Raw genomic sequence first — 23,947 nt, 5'->3', positions numbered from 1 at the left:
TGCAGCACATATATTTACTGCAATGAAAACACATACATTTGCCCTAAGCATGTGTAACGCACCCTCTTCTTTTATGAGGGAAACATTCCAGAGTTTTGGAGCTATCCCCAAATTAGGATGTCCCCTGCTTGCATCCCTCTCTAAACACAAAGACTTCACCTCAATATATTGGGGAGGGAAAATATACTTTGTCCCTTCAAATTTAACACACATGAATATATATAAGGTGACATTAAAATGAATATACCAGATTTAACTTTCCTGCCATAACACGTTACTTTAATACTTCAAATAATTCAAATAATCCTTCAGTACTTCTACTTTTACTCAAGTACAAGACCTGAGTACTTCTACTTTTACTCAAGTACAAGATCTGAGTACTTCTACTTTTACTCAAGTACAATATATATATACTTATACCACCTCTGTTTATAGCCTATGAAAAAAACTATTAGAAATAGAAGGCTAAAGCTAACGTTAGCAGATAGTGACAATGTATGCTAGCTAGCTAGCTCAACGATTCCTTAAATAATATTGCCACAGAAAAACTTTTCAGTTCACATCACGCTCTGCCGCTCCGACAGGGAGCTCTGCTCTGAACACCTGAACAGCCCGTTCTAACAGCTGTTCACCAGCGGTCCAGTCTGTGCCACAGTGACTCCGGACGCACAGTTAATATTAACGAACGCACCCGTAGGCAGTGGTGTAGTCTACTTTTTTGTAGTGGGTGTACTGTAATAATTGTATTCATCCATCCTAGAGCGACGCATCGCGGAGCGACATCTGTCTCGAAGCAACACCTCATGAACACCATCACACTTACTAATGCATAGACTAGTCTTGAGACTGGTTATGTGTTATCAACATGTCAATGTATTATAAGCATTTTTATGTGACTTTTAACTGCCAGTGAAATGAACAATAAACAAATAAAAGAATGAACAATGATGGAAAAAGCCCACTTATCTTCTAGGGTTGAACAATTAATCGACATTTTTATCAAAATCTCAATATGGCCTACTGCAAACACTGTCTCTGACACAGCTCTCACCAAATTTCCAACTAAATCCTGTCCACCCTTCTCCGTGAGCTCCTGGGCTATTTTGTGTGCTCTGGACGTCTCATGTCGTCTAATCTTGTTTCTCAAAGAGGCCAAAGATGTTGACCCACTCCTCAGACATAGACACTCGTTGTTCTGTGAGGACACCTACTGATTTTGTAGCGCTGCAAAGGAAATAAACAAAACCATGACTAATTAGCATAATACAAGTTTTTACCAATAACAACTGCAGAAAAGAGCCAAGATTTACTCAAAAGTATTTAATAAACTGCTTACAATATTTACATTATGGCTAACAAATGCATGAAAAGCAGATAAAAGGAGAAAAATGTTCCACTTTTTCAATAGCTAATTATTTGACAACTACTGATAACTAACATATAGTAATGTAATGGTGCAAATGTTTTAAATGCACTTTTAACATGACCATGAATTAACTCTCATTTGCATAGTCATTGACTTTTTGAATTTCTGTTGTTTAGATCAGCTTTCCTTTGCATGTGTGCTGACATTTCCCTAACTTTCTGTCCCTCCACCCCAACCAAGGATGCCTGTTCTTAAATTCCATTGCCTAACTTTCAGTCCACAAGGCTGGCCAGGAGCTCTCATCTGTGTCCGAAACAAGGAGATAATATAAACATTGTGTTCTGTTTATGACTGCACACACACACACACACACACACACACACACACACACACACACACACACACACACACACACACACACACACACACACACACACACACACACACACACACACACACACACACACACACACACACACACACACACACTATCTCGCTCCCTTTCTCTTCCATTGATCCACCACACTAACGTTGATCAAATTAGCTAGCAAGTTAGCTAGTTAGCTACTGTTACGTTAATCATAACCATGCTAATTTCACTTACTGGGTAAATTTGCGGTAGCGCCGGACTCGTTCTCTGTCACCTTTAGGACAGCCGCCTGACCTGGCTCTTCTTCTGTACTGGTAATAGGGGAAAACTTCGGAAAACATTAAAATATTATCGTCTGTTTTCGTTTCATGTTTGCTTCCTGTTTAGCGCTCCGCGAACTTGAATGATGGAAGGATCAAATTCTGATAACGTTAGAGAAACGTGGGGTTTGTCAGAGCCGAACAAAGTGTGTTGCTGTTGCTTAGCAACAGGCCAAAGGCGACGGAAGCCCCAGACGTCCAAAAGTATTAACACAGAAGGGGGCGAAAGCGTGAAAGCGAAGTCACAAAATGATGTTGTTACGTATCATCGCTCATTTTTAAGAGGGCATACGGAAATCACTGGCATTTTCTAGTGGGTATACAGCGTATACCAGCGTATCACGTAGACTACACCACTGCCCGTAGGTAATGTAGCTGCTGAAGCTAGACCATCATCTCGGAGCAGCAGAGCCTTATTATACATCCATGCAGTAGGGCCTGGCTCATTTCGTGGCATCTGCAGGCAGTGGCAAGTACTTCCGGCATCTGCCACAGAGGCCGCTACTCCGTGGTATCTGTGGCAAGTATATGCCACAGATGTGGTATCTGTGGCAAGTATATGCCACAGATGCCACAACTTGCCATGGCAAGTATATGCCACAACCATGCCACAACTTGCCGTGGCAAGTATATGCCACAACTTATATATGCCACAACTTGCCGTGGCAAGTATATGCCACAACTTGCCGTGGCAAGTAAAGGCCACAAGTTAAGAGTTAAGAGAAGGTTTACGGTAGCTGCCACTCGCCTTCCGTGGCAAATGCTGATATTTAAACCAGTATTTATCGCGTAAAATGTCGCTGTTTTGGCATGACTTTATCGGACTGATCTGTACACAATAGAGATGTTAAGATTCACCGATTCACATCGGTGCACCGGCATAAACGTTCAAGATGCGAGTGCACCAGTTGAAAGAGTGCACATCGGCTACAGTTTGGGTTGAACCGAGTTGAACTCGCGATGCATCGATTGCGTAGCGTCTTTGCATCGGTAAAAAAACGATTCATTCATATAAAATCCCCTCATCTTGTCAACGCTCAGCAGAGACGATCTTTGATATTTGCTTCGCCACTACGGAGGCCGAGAGTCTCAGTTATCAACACACACGGAGGTTGAGGAGAAAGAGAAACACAGCGCACCGAAAAATACCTACAAATCAAACGTTTGGCAAAACTTCGGATTGTTCAAGAAAGACGGTGTAAAAGTCCTTTATGCTATATAGTTGACCGCAGGTCATGGAGAGTAATAAGGTATCCGTAGACCTTTGTATGAGGTATCTTTATTACTTAACAGGTCTACAGCCATGATACATATGTAACCGGCTGTGTCTGACTCTGCGTTGTGTTGTGTAGAAAGACGACGACCCAGACGTGTAGCTTCATTCAGGATGTACATTTATTTTCACTCCTGACGAAACAGCGACAGAAAGAAAACATTTCTCCAGTCAGTACTCTCTTTAACGTGCCCCTATACAAATTAAACAACACAGAAATACATTGTGAACACCCGTGAGACACTACAACAAAAATAAGTAATAAAAAGTAACTTAAATTGCATAAAGTCGACACTAAAACAAGGAAATTGCTTCTGGCTGAAGAGCCGCCTACCTCTCCCACAGAGATCAGTATCAAAAGGGGAGAACGATGCATGAACCCCGCGAAAAAAAGGGGAACAGTGTCACATACATAAGGAACGTAGGGGTACACGCTAAAATTATAGTTCCACATACTGATGTGAGTCCTACTGCGTCAGGTATTAACACAAGATGAAACAAGAATAAACACAGATTTTGTGTAATTATATAGACATATTTACATAATATATTATATACAAATGAGACATAACTGTCCCTGTTACACTCACCCCGCTAGAATTATGCAAAATTCTGGGTCGCAAAACAATCCACATATAAACACACTGGCCATTACAACAAGCAACAAAACCATATGAAACAGCAATAAGAGCTTCCTACCTAAAGGATAAGAGAATGAGGGACTCGCTTGGGCCCAGCAAGAACCCACAGTACTCTACAGACAAGGTGAGGTGCAGTTTACACCCCACACCCTGGCCAAACGATGTGGATGAGCGAAAAATAAAAAAAGGCTCAATACAGCAGTATATCACCAGAGCACAAATAATGGCTAACACGCCACATTTCACACATTAATAACAGCACGCGGCCTTATCTCAACCCTCAAGAAGGGACTCAAGTTGTGCCATGGACTCAATGAAGCGGCGCACAGGTCTAATGACTCTGCCGAATCGTGAGGTAACCTGGCCATCTACATGTGATGCTTGACGCTTATTGGCAGGGGGCCGTTGTGGCAGAGGAGCTGGGAAAGCCATTGGGGTCTCTACAGCAGTTGCAGGGTCACTAGAAACGGGGGTGACCAACACAGAAGGAGGTGGTGGGTGGTCTGGATGAACAGAGTCATCAAAAGGGGACTGCTCAAGGACCCATGAGGCGGTGCGGCCATCCTCCCCGTCAACATCCGAGAGGGAACCAGCTAGGGATGGCCCAGCTGTTGCAGCTGCTGTGTCTAACTCGGACACCTCTGTCCCATGCCAATCAGATGCCGGAGCGGTATCGGTCATGCTAGGGGTAGGTGCGGGCACAGGAGCATCATCTTCACCATCCGAGGCCTCCTCCAGCGGAAGGAAGTTGACTTGCAGCAGCAGGTTTCGGTGAACAACACGCTCATGTCCCTCTGGATCCCTGATCCGGTAGATATGGAGGGCTGGTTTTGAGGCCACCACAGTGTGCACAACAGGCATCCACTTGTCAGAAAGCTTGCATTTTCCCTTGGCGCCTTTGTTCGCCAGCAGCACCTGGTCACCGACAGACAGAGGTTGGCCCCTGACCCGTTTGTTATACTGGTCACTCTGATGTCTCTGCTCCGCTGTGCAGTTTTTCTGGGCCAGTGCCATGGCACAGTGCAGGTCTTCCAAGAGGGATTTCACGTAGGCATTGTAGTCACACACAGTCACATCATGAAGTACATTCCTGAACAGAAGGTCCACTGGCAGCCTTGGGATTCTCCCGAACATCAAATAGAAGGGCGCGAACCCAGTGGTCTCATGGACAGTGCAATTGTACACGAAAGTCATTGTCTGTATTATCTGCGGCCACTTCTGTTTGGAGCGAAGTGGTAGAGACCTCAACATGTTGCCCAGGGTGCGGTTGAACCTCTCTGTGCCGCCGTTCCCCATAGGGTGGTAAGGTGTGGTGTGGGACTTGTCAACCCCTGACAACTGCAAGAGCTCAGCAATCAGCTCACTTTCAAAGTTTGCTCCCTGGTCAGAATGAAGGCGCTGAGGGAAGCCATAAACACAGAAAAAGTTGTCCCACAGCTTCTTGGCTACTCTCTTAGCTGTCTGATCCTGGCAGGGGAAAGCATGTGCCAACTTTGTATAGTGATCGGTGATCACAAGAACATCCACAGACTTGTTGTGACGGTCTTCAGCTGACCAGAAGTCGATGCACACAAGCTCCAGAGGGGCAGAGGTCTTAATGCTCTCCAGTGGGGCTCTTGCGGAAGGTTCAGGAGTCTTGCTGAGAACACATCTGTGGCAGTGCTTCACATGATTGCGGACATCCTTCTCCATGTCGTACCAGAAGAAACGCTGGCGGGCCAGAGACAGTGTGCGGGGCTGACCTTGATGGCCAGCATGGTCGTGAACACCAGATAATGCATCTGCCTTTAGCGACTCCGGCACCACGAACTGGGACCTCTTCTGTCTAGTCAAGGGATCTTTCGTGACCCTGTAGAGGACGCCATTCAGAAGAGTCAGTTTTTCCCACTGCTTCAAGACTCTCAGAGTCGGCTGACTCTCATTGTAGCGTTCCCGTCTGGAAGGCCTGCGCTTCCTGTCGACATAGAGAGCGACCCTGGAAATTACTGGGTCCTGTTGCTGGTGTGACTGCAGCTCAGAAAGAGATAGGGAATGCAACGTGTCCTGGCCAGGTGGTTCAAAGGTGGTGAGGTGATCAACCAGGGAGGCTGCACGCTGCCTAGGAGCAGAGTCCCACTCGTCCAAGGAGGAAAGAAGAGAAGAGACCTCATCCTCAGACATTGAACCTTCAATGGCGTCAGAGTGAGATGGACCCTCCAGTGACTGTGGTTGGCAGGTGAGGCGGAAGGCATCTTGCACAGACCCATCACTGACGTCACAGACCTGGTCCAGTAGCTCCAAGTAGGGTTCACGCAGCAACCGTTCCCTCAAAGGTTTCACGAAAGGGTCTCTGCTGAGGGCATCCGCCACCACGTTCAACCTACCGGGAATATGTTTGATTTCGAAGGAATACGGAGCCAACTTAGCAACCCACCGCTGCTCACAGGCGTCAAGTTTCGGCTTGGTCATGACATATGTGAGAGGATTGTTATCTGACCAGACGGTGAATCTGTGACCCTTGAGCCAGTGGCTAAACTTCTCACAAACCGCCCACTTTAGAGCCAAGAACTCCAGTCTGTGTGCAGGATAATTGAGCTGGCTGCGACTGAGAGTTTTGCTTGCAAAGGCGATGGGTCTTGCCTTCTCCTCACCAGCAGAAATTTGGGACAGTACAGCACCCAGACCATCAAGGGAAGCATCGGTGGAGAGGATGAAAGGCCTATCAAAGTCTGGGTGTGCCAGCACCACGCTGTTGAGGAGTGCGTGTCTCAGATCATCAAATGCCTTCTCACAGGCAGGGGTCCAATCCTGAGGAGTCAGTTCTCGAAAGGTGCCAGCTCTTCTCCGACCGAAAGAGCCCTTGGCTTTCCTCTTCTGCCCTGCAGTTAAGGCGTAGAGTGGCTTTGCGATGGAAGAACAGCCAGGAATGAAGTGTTGATAATACAGCACCATCCCGAGGAAAGACCTGACCTTCCGCTGAGATGGGGTGCAACCGTCGTCGTTCATGAGATCCTCCTTCCCGAAAGCTGAGATGACCCTCACCTTCTCTTGGTCGACTGAGACGCCACTGCTGTCTATCACGTGACCCAGAAACCCCACAGTCCTGCGAAGGAAGTAGCACTTCTTCTGAGACAGCTTCAGGTTGTTGGCTCTGAGCCGCGAGAAGACAGTCTCCAGCCGTTTCAGGGCTTCCTCCTCGGATGGAGCAAAGACAAGCAGGTCGTCCAAATAACAGAGGAGGCTGGAGAAGTTCAAATCACCAAACACACTCATCATCATCCGCATAAAGGACGCGGGACTGTTGCAAAGACCTTGGGGAAGTCTGTTGTACTCATACAGGCCTAAGGGTGTTGTGAATGCCGAGTACTTCCTGTCAGACTCATGGAGGGGGATGTTGTAGAACCCCGATGTGAGATCCATGGTGCTGAAAAAGGCGTTTCCACCAAGGGCAGCAAGACAGTCGGCCTGGTGAGGCAGCGGGTGGGCGTCCTTGACGGTCTTGGCATTAAGCCAGCGAAAGTCAGTGCAGATCCTTAACTCTCCTGACTTCTTCCAGACAAGGACCAGCGGCGATGCATACTCACTGACTGATTTACTGATGATGCCTTTCAACTCCATCTCAGACAGCACCTCTCTCAGTTTGTGATAGTGTGCTGGAGGGACACGGCGATAGGGTAGCCTGAAGGGGTGATCATCAGTGAGATGAATCCGGTGGACGAACTCTTTCGCTTCCCCACAGTCCAGCTTGTCTTTGGAGAAGACATCCTGGTAAGTGAGCAACAGTTCAGAGAGTCTCTTTTTCCATTCATCTGACACCGCACAGCCTTCGAGGTCGATGTCTGCCAATCCACAGTCTTTAAGCTGCTGAGTGTGGGTAGAGCTGGCATCTGAGTTGGGAGGAGGGTCAGCTGCCTGACTGGTCTGTGGCCTATTCACACCCTGAGAGAGGGGAAGGTCTTCCATCGCGACACAAGTAAACACATCGGCCACTTTAGCATTGCGGCGTAGTGTCACGGGACTCTTGGTTGGGTTAAGGACCTTCATAGGGACCCAACGATCTCCCCACATGGGTGCCACAACCCGTCCCACAATAATGTCTTTGGGGGCTGAACGGGAGGAGGTGGGCTCCACAATGACAGTGCTCCCAGGGGACACAGGAACACTGCCAGGTAGCTTTCCCCACACCAGATACTCCTTCTGTGGTGCTAGAGTGATAGCTTGCCGTAGCTTGACCGTGCCAACCTTGTCAGGCAGTTCAGGACCAGACCAACGAGTGATGCAGCTGAGCAACTGAAGAAACTGCTCACAGTCGGGGTCTGAGGTGTTGGACTGGATGAGCTCCCAGTACTTCTCATCAGACTTCATCCTCTGTAATATGGGCCTGATGACGTTGCTACCAATAATGAGTTCGTCTCTCTGCCCTGGGACAAGGAAAGTTGGCACAATGAATTTAGAACCGTAAACCTCAATCTCCAGGTCATAGATACATCTGGGTTGTGTCATAAGGCCACCACAGCCAACTAGGACCACCTTCTCTGGCACAGGCTGAGGACAAGGGAGGACACCAGCAGCTCTAAGATTGGACTCTGCCTCTTCGCTGAGTGTGCATGACATGCTCCCTGAATCAAGCATCCCCCTTAAAGTTGACTGACCCCCTACTAACACTGGGGTATAAAACAAGTCATTGGCTCCTTCAACTCTATGTGAACCCACAGCAATCACAGTTTTGTCATCAGGAAGATTACTACAGCAGTTCACATATGTTGATCTTAAGTCATTTTCCTCACTGAGGGTGTCACTAGTGCCGCCCATGCTATCCCTCTCACTGCACGGGCGGGCTAGTTTAAACCAGCATTGGAGGGAGAAGGTGGCATGGCTGAGGAAGGAGAGGCCTGTGGGCACTGATTTCTTATGTGACCAGGACTGAAGCAGTTAAGGCATAATCTGTAAAGCCTGCAGTGTGCATGGGTTGAATGGTCCCTGGAGCCACAAACCTTGCATGGAAAGGACTCAGATGCCTGCTGGTAACGGGGTCGACCATTCTGACGGTGGACTTGTTGGTGGTTGCCTGGCTGACCATTCTGACGGTGGGCTTGTTGGTGGTTACCTGGCTGATGGTAGTCTGGCCTTTGACTGGTTGTAAGGGAAGCGTTGCACATAGCCAGAACTCTGTCAAACATTGCAACTACCTGTTGAACACCAGCGTCGGTAGTAGGTGGGTTGACGGTGGTAGGGGCTGGGTCAGAGACAGCAGAGAGAGGCAGGGATAAGGGGGACACTTGGGGACTCACCCTAGCATGGTCTGGCTGAGGCTGACTGTAAGCAAGGGCAGTGGCCGGTAGAGAGTTGGGAGGGGGGTCTGGTTGGTGCGCTAATGAGGCCTGAGACATCCCCAGATTGACAGGGCGAAAAGAATCAGTCACAGGGCTCTGACTATAAACTGACAGACCCACCACATTATGAGACTGCGCTGCTGTTTTTCTCACATTTCTCATATGGGCGTCCAGACGCTCCTGAACCTCAGCCGTGGTCCACCGCTCAGGTGCCTTCAGTTGGAATGATATGGCGAGACTGGGGTCAGGACAGTGATTAATGAACATCAAGACCACTTCTGCACTGGGGTCATCTACACATTTACCTCGCCTCCGGAGGCACTCGTCCGCAGCATCTATTGACTTGTTAAGGCGTATCCAATAGTCCATAGCACTTTCACCAGCACGTGGAACAGTGCCGTAAAAATCTTTCATGGGCAAGTTAGAGTATGACAGCTCACTAAAGTTACCCTTTAATATGTCAAACACAGCTGTGGGCAGGTCGGTCGCACTCAAGTCAGGTCGGCTGCGGATTGACACTTTCACCACATCCCTGGCTTTACCTGTTAGTCTTGACATAATCAGATCAAACCTTTCTACGTGAGTGTCACATTTCACTCTATTCAGGTAACATCTCATCATGTCCTCCCATTCATGAATAGAAAATACATCAGCACGATCACCCCTGAAGTAAGGCGGAGCCTTGGTGTCTGACTGCACCACAACCTTCAATTGAGACAAATCAGCCTGGTGGGACGGGTGTGGATTGGTGGGAAACTGAGGCTGGGCAGCACTGGGCTGGTGCATGGTGCTTGATATGTTCTCACCTATCTGTTTAGCCAAACTTGTTATCATTTCCCCAAAAGCTTCAACAGATACTACTTGTGTAAGTTTACGGTCTGGCTGCATAATAGGTGTGGAGCTTGCAGCAGGTGTTAATGTCGGGTTGAAATCACTAGCGAACCCAAATCTTTCACTACCTTTAAGTCGCTGGCCCCTCCCCAACCCAAATGTGACATCATGCCCACTAACATCCATATTGTTAATGACAACAACAAAAAAATCCCACAAAGCAATCAAAACACAGTTTAAAGCCACCCACAAGAGATAAAACACTAAAATAAAATAAAATGATAAAACACAGATAGACAGATATACTCAGTGATAAGTGTCCTCTCAGACTCAGTGCATCTCTCAATTTGAATATGTACACTGTCCCTTTAACGCACCTGCCGTCGCAGCAAGAGAGGGGGAAAAAAAAAAAAAAAAAAGAGGAAAAAAAAACACACACTCCAGTCTTTCCTTCTTCCCGCCGGTGGGCAGCAGCTTTACCCCGGGGACCAGACGGCGCTGGTCGCGGATACAACGGGTCGTCACGGCACCAAGTGTAACCGGCTGTGTCTGACTCTGCGTTGTGTTGTGTAGAAAGACGACGACCCAGACGTGTAGCTTCATTCAGGATGTACATTTATTTTCACTCCTGACGAAACAGCGACAGAAAGAAAACATTTCTCCAGTCAGTACTCTCTTTAACGTGCCCCTATACAAATTAAACAACACAGAAATACATTGTGAACACCCGTGAGACACTACAACAAAAATAAGTAATAAAAAGTAACTTAAATTGCATAAAGTCGACACTAAAACAAGGAAATTGCTTCTGGCTGAAGAGCCGCCTACCTCTCCCACAGAGATCAGTATCAAAAGGGGAGAACGATGCATGAACCCCGCGAAAAAAAGGGGAACAGTGTCACATACATAAGGAACGTAGGGGTACACGCTAAAATTATAGTTCCACATACTGATGTGAGTCCTACTGCGTCAGGTATTAACACAAGATGAAACAAGAATAAACACAGATTTTGTGTAATTATATAGACATATTTACATAATATATTATATACAAATGAGACATAACTGTCCCTGTTACACATAGATCCGTCCTAGATGCGGACTTGCATACACACAGTATCACTCCGCAGCTGCACCCCATCATTAACGTCCTGATGGTATATGTGCGCGGCACTATTTACTACAGACGGTCAACTTGAAAAATCACTCGCAAATTGTTAACGATGCCGAGCCGCTTTAAAGTACACAAGTAGTTCGAGGAACTTAGCGACGCACATAAAGAGGCGACGTGGGGTCTGCGGCTGAAAAGAGAAACCTGAAAGTTAGACATATGAGTTAAATCACTCAGTGAGGTGTTCTGTCAGAGAGAGTGGTGTTTAGTTTACAGCAGCCTGTGGCCAATAATAATTTAAATGTCTTCCTTACTGTAAGCAGTTATGAAATACCTGTTTGTGAAAGGTTATTTGTATTCTTTATTGTTCATATAGAAACCACTGCTTTCTGCTCACTGGTGAGTTAGCCTCTGAGTGTTAAGCACATCAGGCTGGCAGCTGTATGGGCATTGCTCTATGGTAGCTGTTATTTGCACATTGTTAATCATGAGCAATGCATCCTTACATTGTTTAACTGTGAGGTGTTATACAATCGTACTGTACTCTGGAGAGCTTTTAAAGGTAAAAGAATAAACGGCATGATGGGATGTGCACTACCAAATATGTAAAGCACTTTTTTGTTAATGTATGATTTGCTGCATATCAGGAATAAAACAAAAATCCTCTGTCGTACCATATTGAAGTATCATTATTTTTGCATCGTGTTGAATCGTATCGTATCGCCCCGAATCGCATAATGTTGAATCAAATCGTATCGAACTGTATCGCAACAGGGGTGAATCGTATCGTATCGCATCGCCTGGTGTTTCACATGTATCGTTAATGTATCGTATCGTGGCAACGTATCGAGATGCGCATCGCATCGGCCTCAGTGATGGAGATGCACATCCCTAGTACACAAGACTGATGATCTGTTACTGATGGTCCGATCTCTATTTTTCAAAAAGATTAAACATTATATGTTCTATAGATTTTACTTGGAGAACGTGGTTTGTTAAAAATAAATAAACGTGCTATTTTTATGATAATACTTAAGATATATTATTATAAAACATCATCCTTAAAATTCTTTTTTTAAATGTATTTTTAAATGTTCTAAATTTGAAAAAACTAGATAAAAATAAACTAAAGTTAAAATCTTTTTTTTCATGCCCCAAGAGCAATAAAAACACCTGGTAAAAAAATCCTGAGTGAGGCTTTCATAATTCATGCATGAAAGGGTTAAGAAAGACAAATATATGTTTCTATTGTTTTTAGTAAGATGGTTTATTATAGTGTATTCTTACATATTCAGTAGGCTATATTGTTTATTCTTTAGATACTCTGTAGGTAAATATCTACTAATAATGTGAATAAATTATTTCCTGTTTCTTTTTATTATTATTATTTTATGTTTCCTATCCCTTATCACTGTTGTAACGCAAAGATTTCAACATTTTAGATAAATAAAGTAAATACAACGTATCATATCAAAATCTGTTTATGTTAATTAGCAACACAATGATTTGATATTTGCATGCATGACATATAACCTTTTTACTGATGCAGCAAAAAGTTTTAACAAGGGTGTAATTATATTACATTGTAACTCTTTCCTCAACATATTAAATCAACTTTATACGGTTAAATGAGGATTGCTTGGAGTATCATGCTTAAGAGAACATTCTTCATGTTTATTTAAGTATTTATCATTCTCATGGTGCTGCCCTAAGTCTGTAGCCAAGTCTAATAACACCATTGTACACGTTGCTGTGTGAATACAGATATTTATTTTTTAATTATTTGTCTTTACTAGTAAGAATACACCTGGTTATCGTAGCAAGCATTGGAAACTCCCCTCAAGAAGCGACAATTGCCAAGGGCTTTCGTTGCAACGCTCACTTGCCAATATTTCTTTTTTTATTACAATATAGGCCTATGTTTAGCCTACTATCATAGATATAGCACGTTTGTTTATTTTAGCAAACCACGTAGGCTATTCCAATTAAAATTGAATATAAATGATAATTTATTATGTTTTTGAAAAATAGAGATCGCACATCAGTCCTGTGTACAGATCAGTCCGATAAAGTCATGCCTAAACAGCGACATTTTACACGATAAATACGAGTTTAAATATCAGCATTTGCCACGGAAGGCGAGTGGCAGCTACTGTAAAACTTCTCTTAACTCTGGCATCTTGTGGCAACTCCCGTTCAGCATGCGCAAATGCCACGGCAAGTTGTGGCGTATACTTGCTACGGCAAGTTGTGGCATATGCTTGCCACGGCAAGTTGTGGCATCTGTGGCATTTACTTGCCACGGCAAGTTGTGGCATATACTTGCCACGGCAAGTTGTGGCATCTGTGGCATATACTTGCCACAGATGCCACAGAGTAGTGGCCTGTGTGGGAGATGCCACAAATGCCAAGGCACATGCCACGGCGATTAGTGGCAACACTCATTGTGTTCTAGTATGATAAATAAAATAACATTGTACCTTGAAAATCAATGCATTCGTTCATTTGACACGTTGGTGGTTTTAGGTAGGCTATACAGTGACCCCTGGCGGTTCTAGTGTGAAGTAAAAGTAGAAGTAGCCAACCTAAATGTTGGAATACTCTGTTACAAGCAGTGGTGTAGTCTACGTGATACGCTGGTATACGCCGTATACCCACTAGAAAATGCCAGTGATTTCCGTATGCCCTCTTAAAAATGAGCGATGATACGTAACAACATCATTTTGTGACTTCGCTTTCACGCTTTCGCCCCCTTCTGTGTTAATACTTTTGGACATCTGGGGCTTCCGTCGCCTTTGGCCTGTTGCTAAGCAACAGCAACACACTTTGTTCGGCTCTGACAAACCCCACGTTTCTCTAACGTTATCAGAATTTGATCCTTCCATCATTCAAGTTCGCGGAGCGCTAAACAGGAAGCAAACATGAAACGAAAACAGACGAAAATATTTTAATGTTTTCCGAAGTTTTCCCCTATTACCACTACAGAAGAAGAGCCAGGTCAGGCGGCTGTCCTAAAGGTGACAGAGAACAAGCCCGGCGCTACCGCAAATTTACCCGGTAAGTGGAATTAGCATGGTTATCATTAACGTAACAGTAGCTGGAATGTAAGAACAGGCATCCTTGGTTAGAGTGGAGGGACAGAAAGTTAGGTAAATGTCAGCACACATGCAAAGGAAAGCTGATCTAAACAACAGAAATTCATAAAGTCAATGACTATGCAAATGAGAGTTAATTCATGGTCATGTTAAAAGTGCATTTAAAACATTTGCACCATTATATTACTATATGTTAGTTATCAGTAGTTGTCAAATAATTAGCTATTGAAAAAGTGGAACATTGTTCTCCTTTTATCTGCTTTTCATGCATTTGTTAGCCATGATGTAAATATTGTAAGCAGTTTATTAAATACTTTTGAGTAAATCTTGGCTCTTTTCTGCAGATATTATTGGTAAAAACTTGTATTATGCTAATTAGTCATGGTTTTGTTTATTTCCAGGTTGTGCTCTTTGCAGCGCTACAAAATCAACAGGTGTCCTCACAGAACAACGAGTGTCTATGTCTAAGGAGTGGGTGCACTTTAAGATCCAGTCCTCAGATACAAGCAGATCAACATCTCTGGCCTCTTTGAGAAACAAGATTAGACGACATGAGACGTCCAGAGCACACAAAATAGCCCAGGAGCTCACGGAGAAGGGTGGACAGGATTTAGTTGGAAATTTGGTGAGAGCTGTGTCAGAGACAGTGTTTGCAGTAGGCCATATTGAGATTTTGATAAAAATGTCGATTAATTGTTCAACCCTAGAAGATAAGTGGGCTTTTTCCATCATTGTTCATTCTTTTATTTGTTTATTGTTCATTTCACTGGCAGTTAAAAGTCACATAAAAATGCTTATAATACATTGACATGTTGATAACACATAACCAGTCTCAAGACTAGTCTATGCATTAGTAAGTGTGATGGTGTTCATGAGGTGTTGCTTCGAGACAGGATGAATACAATTATTACAGTATACCCACTACAAAAAAGTAGACTACACCACTGGTTACAAGTAAAAGTCATGCATTAAAATGTTACTCAAGTAAAAGCGCAAAATGATTAGCATAACAATATACTTAAAGTGCATATTACATGTTTTCATTATAATGATTGATCATGAAAGTGTTCTCAAAGCTGGTAAAGGTGCAGCTAGTTTTAATGACTTTGTATACTGTAGTAGGGTATCTTGTGAATTTACTCCAGGAGTAACTATAAAGTCTGATTTAAGACTTGATTATATGTATCATCATTAATCAGAATCTGTAGTAAGTAACTAAAGGTAGCGTATTAAATAAATGTAGGGGAGTAGGCTACAATTACACAATTTACCTCTGAATTGTAGTGGGGTAAGTAGCCTACTACGTAACATACCATTTACATACTCAACTAAAGTACAAGTAGGCTATTTCTAAATCACAAGTACAGTACTTGAGTATACAAGTTAGCCTATTTCCCACCTCTGGTCAACAATGTTAGATCTTTATGTCAACTTACTAATAATAGGCCTATATCTTGAGTATTATCATAAAAATAGCACGTTTATTTATTTTAACAAACCACGTTCTCCAAGTAAAATCTATAGAACATATAATGTTTAATCTTTTTGAAAAATATGATCGGACCATCAGTAACAGATCATCAGTCTTGTGTACAGATCAGTCCGATAAAGTCATGCCAAAACAGCGATATTTTACGCGATAAATACGGGTTTAAATATCAGCATTTGCCACGGAAGGCGAGTGGCAGCTACCGTAAACCTTCTCTTAACTCTTAACTTGTGGCATTTACTTGCCACGGCAAGTTGTGGCATATACTTGCCACGGCAAGTTGTGGCATGGTTGTGGCATATATAAGTTATGGCATATACTTGCCACGGCAAGTTGTGGCATGGTTGTGGCATATACTTGCCACGGCAAGTTGTGGCATCTGTGGCATATACTTGCCACAGATACCACATCTGTGGCATATACTTGCCACAGATACCACGGAGTAGCAGCCTCTGTGGCAGATGCCGGAAGTACTTGCCACTGCCCGCAGATGCCACGAAATGCGCTTGCTGTCTCTCCATCCATGAGCAGAGCCGACAGGCAGGAAGACTCGAGCACACAGCTCGTACTTCATTATAATATATAAAAAAAGAACACCATGCATGTCATGATGGCACATAACAGCTCACGGCCGCAGATTACTCCGGGTCCCAGCCCCCCCCATACCCCAAAAATATTTGTATTGCAGATCTACATGAATCACACAAACGACTTATTTTGGATTCAAAACTACGAATTTCGCCGAAAGGTGACAAGTTTGCATCACTGAACATAGACAGAGCACAACTGAAACATAACATCTGAAACGATGTAACAACATAATACACTTGTGGGGATGCTTGGGATGTGAGGAGTGAGGGACACGGCTTAGAACGGGCGTGTCGCCTGGCAGGACAGGAGAGTGTGTGCACCAGTCTGCCTTGATCTATGAATTCATGTCCGTGACACTCACTGCTGCCCACAGCTGTTTTATAGAAGGACATTCCTTCACTTCATGAAAGTGTTTTAACCACACACACCTCTACACACACATGACGGGTGTTATTTTCCCCATAAGGAACAAGTCGCTGAAAATTATCCCGCTTATTACACGGCCACATTCTCAACAAAGTAACGACATGACAATGACATGTCATTGCAAGTGACCCTCGTTACTGATAAAAAAAAGGGCTTCCACTGTACCTAATTACCTTAACACTAGAACCGCCAGAGGTTTTTGTATAGGCCTACCTAAACCCGTCAAATCCCGCTATTAGAATGCAATTTTTAACAACATAGGGTGCTACATAACACACTTTCAGGAAAAGTCACGGACTGGGAGACTTTAATATTTTATTGAAAAAAAGTTACATTTCACACACACAACACACATCACACAAATTGACCTGATTGGCGGTTCTAGTGTTAAATAAAGTCACTAATTAATTAAACCAGTTCAATACGCATTATTCTTATTCTTATCATTCTTTATGAGCGCAGAAATAGTCTTAAAATCAGATCTTTTTTTTAAATGAAATCTGACGGCAGGCAGTTAGCTCTGATCACCTATGATAAATGCGCCGCACCTAATCGCTGGCCATTCAGCCACAGACACTGTTCGAAATGGGGGGGAGCTAGGGGGAGCTTGGCTCCCCCGAAGAGGGAGGGAGCTCCCCTGAAGGCTGACTTTGAGATAAATAGGGGGAGCCCAAAACAATCGTGCATATTTGTGTCACACAGATTAGAAATGTTGAGTTTCTGTAAATAACAGTTCTTGAAATAAATAATAGTTATTGTTCATTACAGTTTCTGAATATTTGTTTTATATTTGTGAATATGTCTGGGTGTTGCCATCTGTATGTGGCGGCGCTGCATTCTTACTTACGTTGCTATGGTTATGGCGGTGATGCCGGCACGGTATTTGAAATGTTCATATTGATATTTTTTTAACTCTGGCTGTGTAATAAAAAAATATGGCAAAACGAAAACAGCCAAGCGTCACAGCTTTTGGATTCACAAGCAAAGAAGCGAAGGAGTCTAAAAATGACAACGTGAACGGAAAACAACTTTTAGTTGGCCGGCTGTAAGCGGCGTTAGGGTCGAGTTTGACAGCTCCACACCGAGGGAGAGGCCTGCCGATGCGGAGCCTGAAGAGGCTTCAACAACGGCCACATCCGCCGGCATAGTGACACCGTCTGTATTAGTAGAAGAGTGTTTTTATAGCAATTGATCGCATCCGCGCTGCTGCGCCAGTCAACAGAGCGTGCGTGTGACATATTTAGTAGCAGGATGTGCTCTGAAAAATAGGGCTCCCCGAAAGCAAATGGGTAATTCGAAAACTGACAGAGCTCCCTCTATACAAATCAAACTGTAGACGGTGTGAAAGCACCTATTGTTTTAAATAATGGTCGGAATGTGACCTGTGAGCCTTCTGAATTACCGTGGGACAGCACATTCTAAACTAAAACGTTTAATCAATAAAGTAACATCTTATCTTATCTTAATAATATCTTCATATTAATAATAATAATAAATCATACAGTATGTGTCCGAAAGGGAGCAGGAGGAAGCAAACACAAAAATATACTGCATATTAAAGCAAACGATTGTAAAGGTTAAAGTATGAGCATAACAAATAAAGAAGTGTAATGTAAACATTTACATTATAATTATGATTATTTAATATATAAAGACTATATATTATTGAATTACAAGAATAGATATACTTTAGTTGATCTAAAATATTGATGTGTTCAAATGCTCTTCAAAACACAGCTGAAACTCCATGAAACTTGTCTTTCTGTATTTGTGAATGAAGCGCCATCTCCTGGTTAAAACCTGAAATTGAAAATCTGGCAACGCCCTCTTGGAAAATAGTGGGAGGGCTTAACATTCCTCTATACTGGTCTTTGGCAGGTCGTAGGCAGGAAGCTGTAAGCTGGAGTCCGAAATTCAGTGCTACATCTGTAGATTGTGTTGCTTTTTAATGACTGTTTAAAATGCCTTTTTCTTAATGTCTTTCATTTTTGTAAAGCACTTTTGAATGTGTTATATTTGATGAAAACATTTAAATATTAAGAGTACATACAAAATGGTGGGAAAGTAGAAGGTCAATGATATACATATAGAATAGAACATATCAAGAAGATACTGTAAATCAGGGCTTCTCAAACTCCGGACCAAGGTCCGGATCCGGACCGAACTGCAAATCAATCCGGACCGAACTCTGTTTAACATTATAAAAAAAATCTGATTCTGATGTAAATTAATGTATATTTTCTTGTGTCTGACGCGTTGTGAGAATGAACGTGCATATTTACTTGTGTGCGCGAGCGTGTCACACGCATTGCAGACCGCAAGTTAACCGCAAGTTTACCTTGACTTTCTAATGCTTCTAATGCCTTTTTTTGCTGAGGTTCAAGGCATTGGCTACAGACAAACAGTGCCATTTCTCCCACTAGTTCAAGCCATCATACTGTATGTATGTATTGAATGTGTGTGTGTATACAGGGGCGCCGTTTGCCGACAGGCAAGGCAGGCAAGTGCTTGGACCAGAAGGGGGCCCCCAAAGAAGGTAGATTAAGAGAAGGTCCACAGCAACGACAACATGAAACACCCTTTAATTTACTGCAACGACATTTTGGGAAACCCCCCCAAGGGGGGCCCATGCATAGCTTGCTGAAACTGCTTCTTAATTTCAGTTTCGGCATTGATCAGGACCAGTGACCTTGTATAAAATTCACAAGTGGACCTTTAACAAAACAGTTTGAGTACCCCTGCTGTAAGTGATCTCTACAATAAAACAGTTTAGTGCCTGTTATTAAGAAAGATATTAATAGGAGGATGTGCAAAACAGACAAACTAATAAGGCTTTATTTAAACATTAAGAAAAAACATTAAGAAAAAAGCTTTGGGGGTATCTACAGATAAATATTAAGTCTGACAAAGTACATAAAGTCTAATATATTGCATGGTTTGTTTTGGAACTTGACAATCAACTTTCCTGCAATGTTAACTATGTTGAAGCACTTATTTTAACCAATATTATACATATTTATTCTACTCTTATAAGATGTATGTAGATAGAATAAGAAATGTGCAGAATACGACAGTTTAACGGTGGAAGTACAGACACATATTGATAGATGTCTTGTAATGCACTGTTGAGGAACCTATGACCCAAGTTTGTCATCATTGCATAACTACACCGTAGTTGTGTATGATATGTGAATTAACCTTAGAAAATCTTGAAATCTTGAAAGGGATGTGCAAAATAGCCATTATATACAGTCTTTCTCAAGCACCAACTATCTAATATCTCTCCTGATTGTTGGCACTTGACAATCACCTTCACTGAATTTTACTCAGGTGTAACTAAAGTCTGATTTAAGGGTTGTTTATATTTCACATCATTAATCCAAATCTGTAAAGTAACTAAAAGAAATGTAGTGGAGTAAAAATACCACGTTAACCTTAAAGAAAGCCCTCAGGATTATAAAAGACCCCCATCATCCCAGCCATAAACTGTTCTGTCTGCTGCCGTCTGGCAGGCGGTACCGCAGCATCCGGACTAAAACCACCAGATTCAGGGACAGCTTCATCCCACAGGCCATAAGACTATTAAACACCTGAACTTTGAAACAACATCCATAACATTCATCTGGCTGCTACTTAGAAATTATTTATCTAATATATCATATATTCCAATCAGTTGTATATAGACTATTATTGCACTATTTCACTTTTTACTATTTTTCTTTTCGTATTTAGCCTCTGACCTAAGGGGGGGGGGTAGGACACGTTCGATTCCTGGTTTGGATAGTGTGCCGTCGATTGGTTTCATTCCATTTCAAAGTGCTGTTTGATGCTCGTCGTAAACTTTGCACACTGCCACTCCAACATCCAATCACAGAGCTTGAGGATTAATCACGGGGTTTGTCAAGCAAAGCACATGGTGAAGTCCCAAACGATAGCTGAGGATTCTGTGTAGTGTAGTGTCTTCTACCATCCTAAACTCAGAAAAAATATTTGTTTCTCTGAATCGAAGGGGAAAAATACAAAAGCATTGTACAAAATGTAAACCAATCAATGTTGTGTAATTAACAAAGGTAATCTGGTGTTTTTTAGTTGATGAGTAGTGGAGATATCACTGTCAAATCAATCGACAGTAAGGAGAATACTTACTTCCGGATTTACAATTCTCCGTTATCCAATGGGAATGGACGCTCACATTGCCTTTAAGAGCTGCCGACATAAACGGGTGCGATGCTTCCCTGAGCGTCAAATACCGCCGCCGATGGGAATATTGCAATCAGTTGAAAGCTCTTTGCGTCCGTTTATGAAGCTGAAGGAGCCTCGGCGCGTCCCAACTGCAAGCCAAAGGACCCTGACCAAGCGTCGCTATTGGACTATCAGGGAGTGAGACTGTGTTGACCCTGTCAGCAAGCCTTCCATAAATAATATAAAATGTAAATTTTCAGAAAGCTACAGTCCCTTTACTTTTTCCATTAACTGAAATATATTGTTGAGAAAGGGACTATAGCTTTCTGAAAATGTACATTTTATAATCACTATGTAATTACAATGTATTTATTCTTTGAATTTTGTCCATTACATGGTGGATACATTTTGCTTTTTGCATGTACTTGCAGTTAATTTATAAAAAGTGTGGGAGCTTGACCAACATCCATTTCTTTTTGTGACCAACTTTATTTTTTTGAAAAAAAAATGTTGCCCTCACAAAGGTACAGATACAAATTATATAGACAATATAGACAATACAAAAAGAAAAAGAAAAGACAAAGAAAGAAAGAAAAAATATAGGAAATCCCTTTCCCATGCCACCCCGTCCCTCCCCCTTCCCACCCATCTTGCCATTTCACAGAAAATCCTACCTGATGTTTGTTAGCAATCGTCTGAGTTAATCTATCTATTATATTATATATATTATTTATATTATTGCAAAACAATTTATCCACATAAAATACATTCATACCTTTTTTTTCCACATAACATTTCATCTGTTTAAGCTTAATTGAGATTCAATCCTAATAATCTACAATTGAACAAAGATGTGCATATATGTACAATCATAATTTACATGAATGATATTACCAGATCAGCAGCTCTTTGATTAGCCTCTAATGTTTCCCCCTTAGCCTTATTAGCAGAAGCAATTGACAGCTCTGAGATTAGTAGGTCATGGAAGGATGATATCCATTGCTTAATAAATAAAGTATGTGGGGGTTTCCATCGTATTACAATTACTTTTTTTATCAACATCCATTTCTAACAGCATAACGTATATTTGATACAATGAATATGAAGTTTAATGGAAAATCTCAGATTATTTTTTTTGTTAATGGGGAAGTCCCAAATGTATGTATGTATGGTGATATTGACCCGGCTACTCACTACGAATGGAACGAGTAAGAGCAACATTAGTGTGTGTGACGTGTGGACAGCATGTCTCCCTGCATGCTCTCAGAACAGTCCTCTGTGAGACACTGGTGGTGTCCTCTGTCTGTTTTAAAAGGACAGTGCACTGTGAACCCCTTTGCCCTTCTGTGTGTTGGATTCCACCCATTGTAACATGTAGTTATTTGTGATTTATGCCACTGATGGAATTACATTCGGGTTAACTTTATTCTTTTATTCATTTAACAGGGAAAGTGCACACTAATAAAAATGTCTGTAAATGTGCCAGAGTTAGCCAAGAGGCTATCTTTCATCTGTAGTCCATGGGCAGATGTTGCAAGTCACCCTAAAAGTACATTTCATAAAATAAAAAAAAAGTAAATACATGCAACGTACAATACTGAACTTCATTTAGAAAGAGGGAGGAGAAGAGGCAATGAACCATCATTCATGTTAGGACATGCCGTTGTATGCTTCAAACATAAAGGCACGTGTCCTCATCACATGTTTAACTGCAGTAGGCCTAATGGAGTTGTTGGAAGGGAAAAGGAAAATCTTAGGGAACATGTATTGTAAAGGTGTGACCGTTCAAGCTCATTGCATTAATGTATCTCTTTATGCTTTTCACCGTGCACTGACTCATGTCAGAGCCCTCTCAGATGAGCTGAGAAAACTATCCACAATGACAAACTATAAATGATGATGGTGTGATGACATGGCGGATGTCTTTTAGTTTTTCCAGAGTCAGACATTAGCCAAAGCTGAACCCTGTCAAAAAAAGCATGGATCGTCTTTTTATATCACAATTCATCTGTATGGCCATAATATCAACATATGCTCATACTCAAACTCCTTGACCTTAATGGAGTTGTGCAGTGATGCCGGATATTAGCATCGCAAGAGCTTCCTTAACAAAGGAAAAGGGAATTTTCCATCGGGTTTTGGCCAAAACATGTTTATGCTGCCTCGGCAGGATAATCCACACATCACACTACTTTATGTTGTTTTTAAGAATTTTGCGCAATTGCAAACTGCCTGAATTAAAAGCTAACGTGAGGCTATAAAGAAACTACATCAGATGGACATGGCAGCACATCACCACCGCTAAGCTAAAGGCGGCTAATGTTGAGCGTGATGACGTTTAGTTGTCTCATTTAGAGACTTGTTTTTATGACATAAATGGCTTCACATCAGTGTTTTATTAGTGACATAATTTATGTTGTAGAGACTTACAACAAAACACTAAAATCTCTACAGCTAGCGTTAACCACAGGCTTCCAACCAGAAACACGTTCCAAAAACCAGGAAACCAGAAGTGGTAAAGTGCTGACTCATTTCAGGACTAATTCCTGCAACACTCTATGCAGTTTTTCCAGTGTTTTTAAATGTAAAGCCAGCTTCATATACTACATAATTGATGAGACACAGCTCAGTTGAATGAGTCCTGTTTCCTCTGTCCCGTCCCGTGGCCCCCTCTGCTCTCCTCCTGATCCCCCTCCCCCCCTCTTCCCTAACACGTCCCTTTCTTTTGCCCAGCCTCAGTGCTGCAGCAGCCGTCCTGACACTGTCTCTCTTCTCTCTCTATCTCTCTGTTCCTCCTGCAGATTGAAATCAGGGACACCAGAGATCCACGATTTGGAGTCCAGCAGTTTCACTGAGATTTAATAAAACGTCGTCCTCCCCCCTCTCTCCACCCTGCTCCTGCTCCACTCTTCAGGCAAAACCCTTCACCTGGAGGCCCAA

At 42.8% G+C, this 23,947-nt stretch overlaps 1 protein-coding gene across 2 annotated transcripts in view; it reads left to right on the top strand.

Annotated features, from left to right (window-relative positions):
- lhfpl4a (LHFPL tetraspan subfamily member 4a) overlaps positions 1–23,947 on the top strand; it is a 73,463-nt gene extending 49,516 nt beyond the window's left edge. Inside the window, exon 4 of one of the 2 annotated variants that reach the window (XM_079681214.1) lies at positions 23,809–23,947. In XM_079681214.1, the coding sequence (XP_079537340.1) occupies positions 23,809–23,862 (54 nt within the window). In that variant the 3' untranslated portion in view covers positions 23,863–23,947. The remainder of the gene's footprint in view (positions 1–23,808) is intronic. The other variant, XM_079681215.1, reaches the window with a different exon arrangement.

Source organism: Notothenia rossii, assembly GCF_949606895.1.
Source record: "Notothenia rossii genome assembly, chromosome: 5".
NCBI lineage: Eukaryota > Metazoa > Chordata > Actinopteri > Perciformes > Nototheniidae > Notothenia > Notothenia rossii.
Note: the sequence above shows the minus strand (reverse complement) of the source record. Positions and strands in the feature narration are given on the sequence as shown.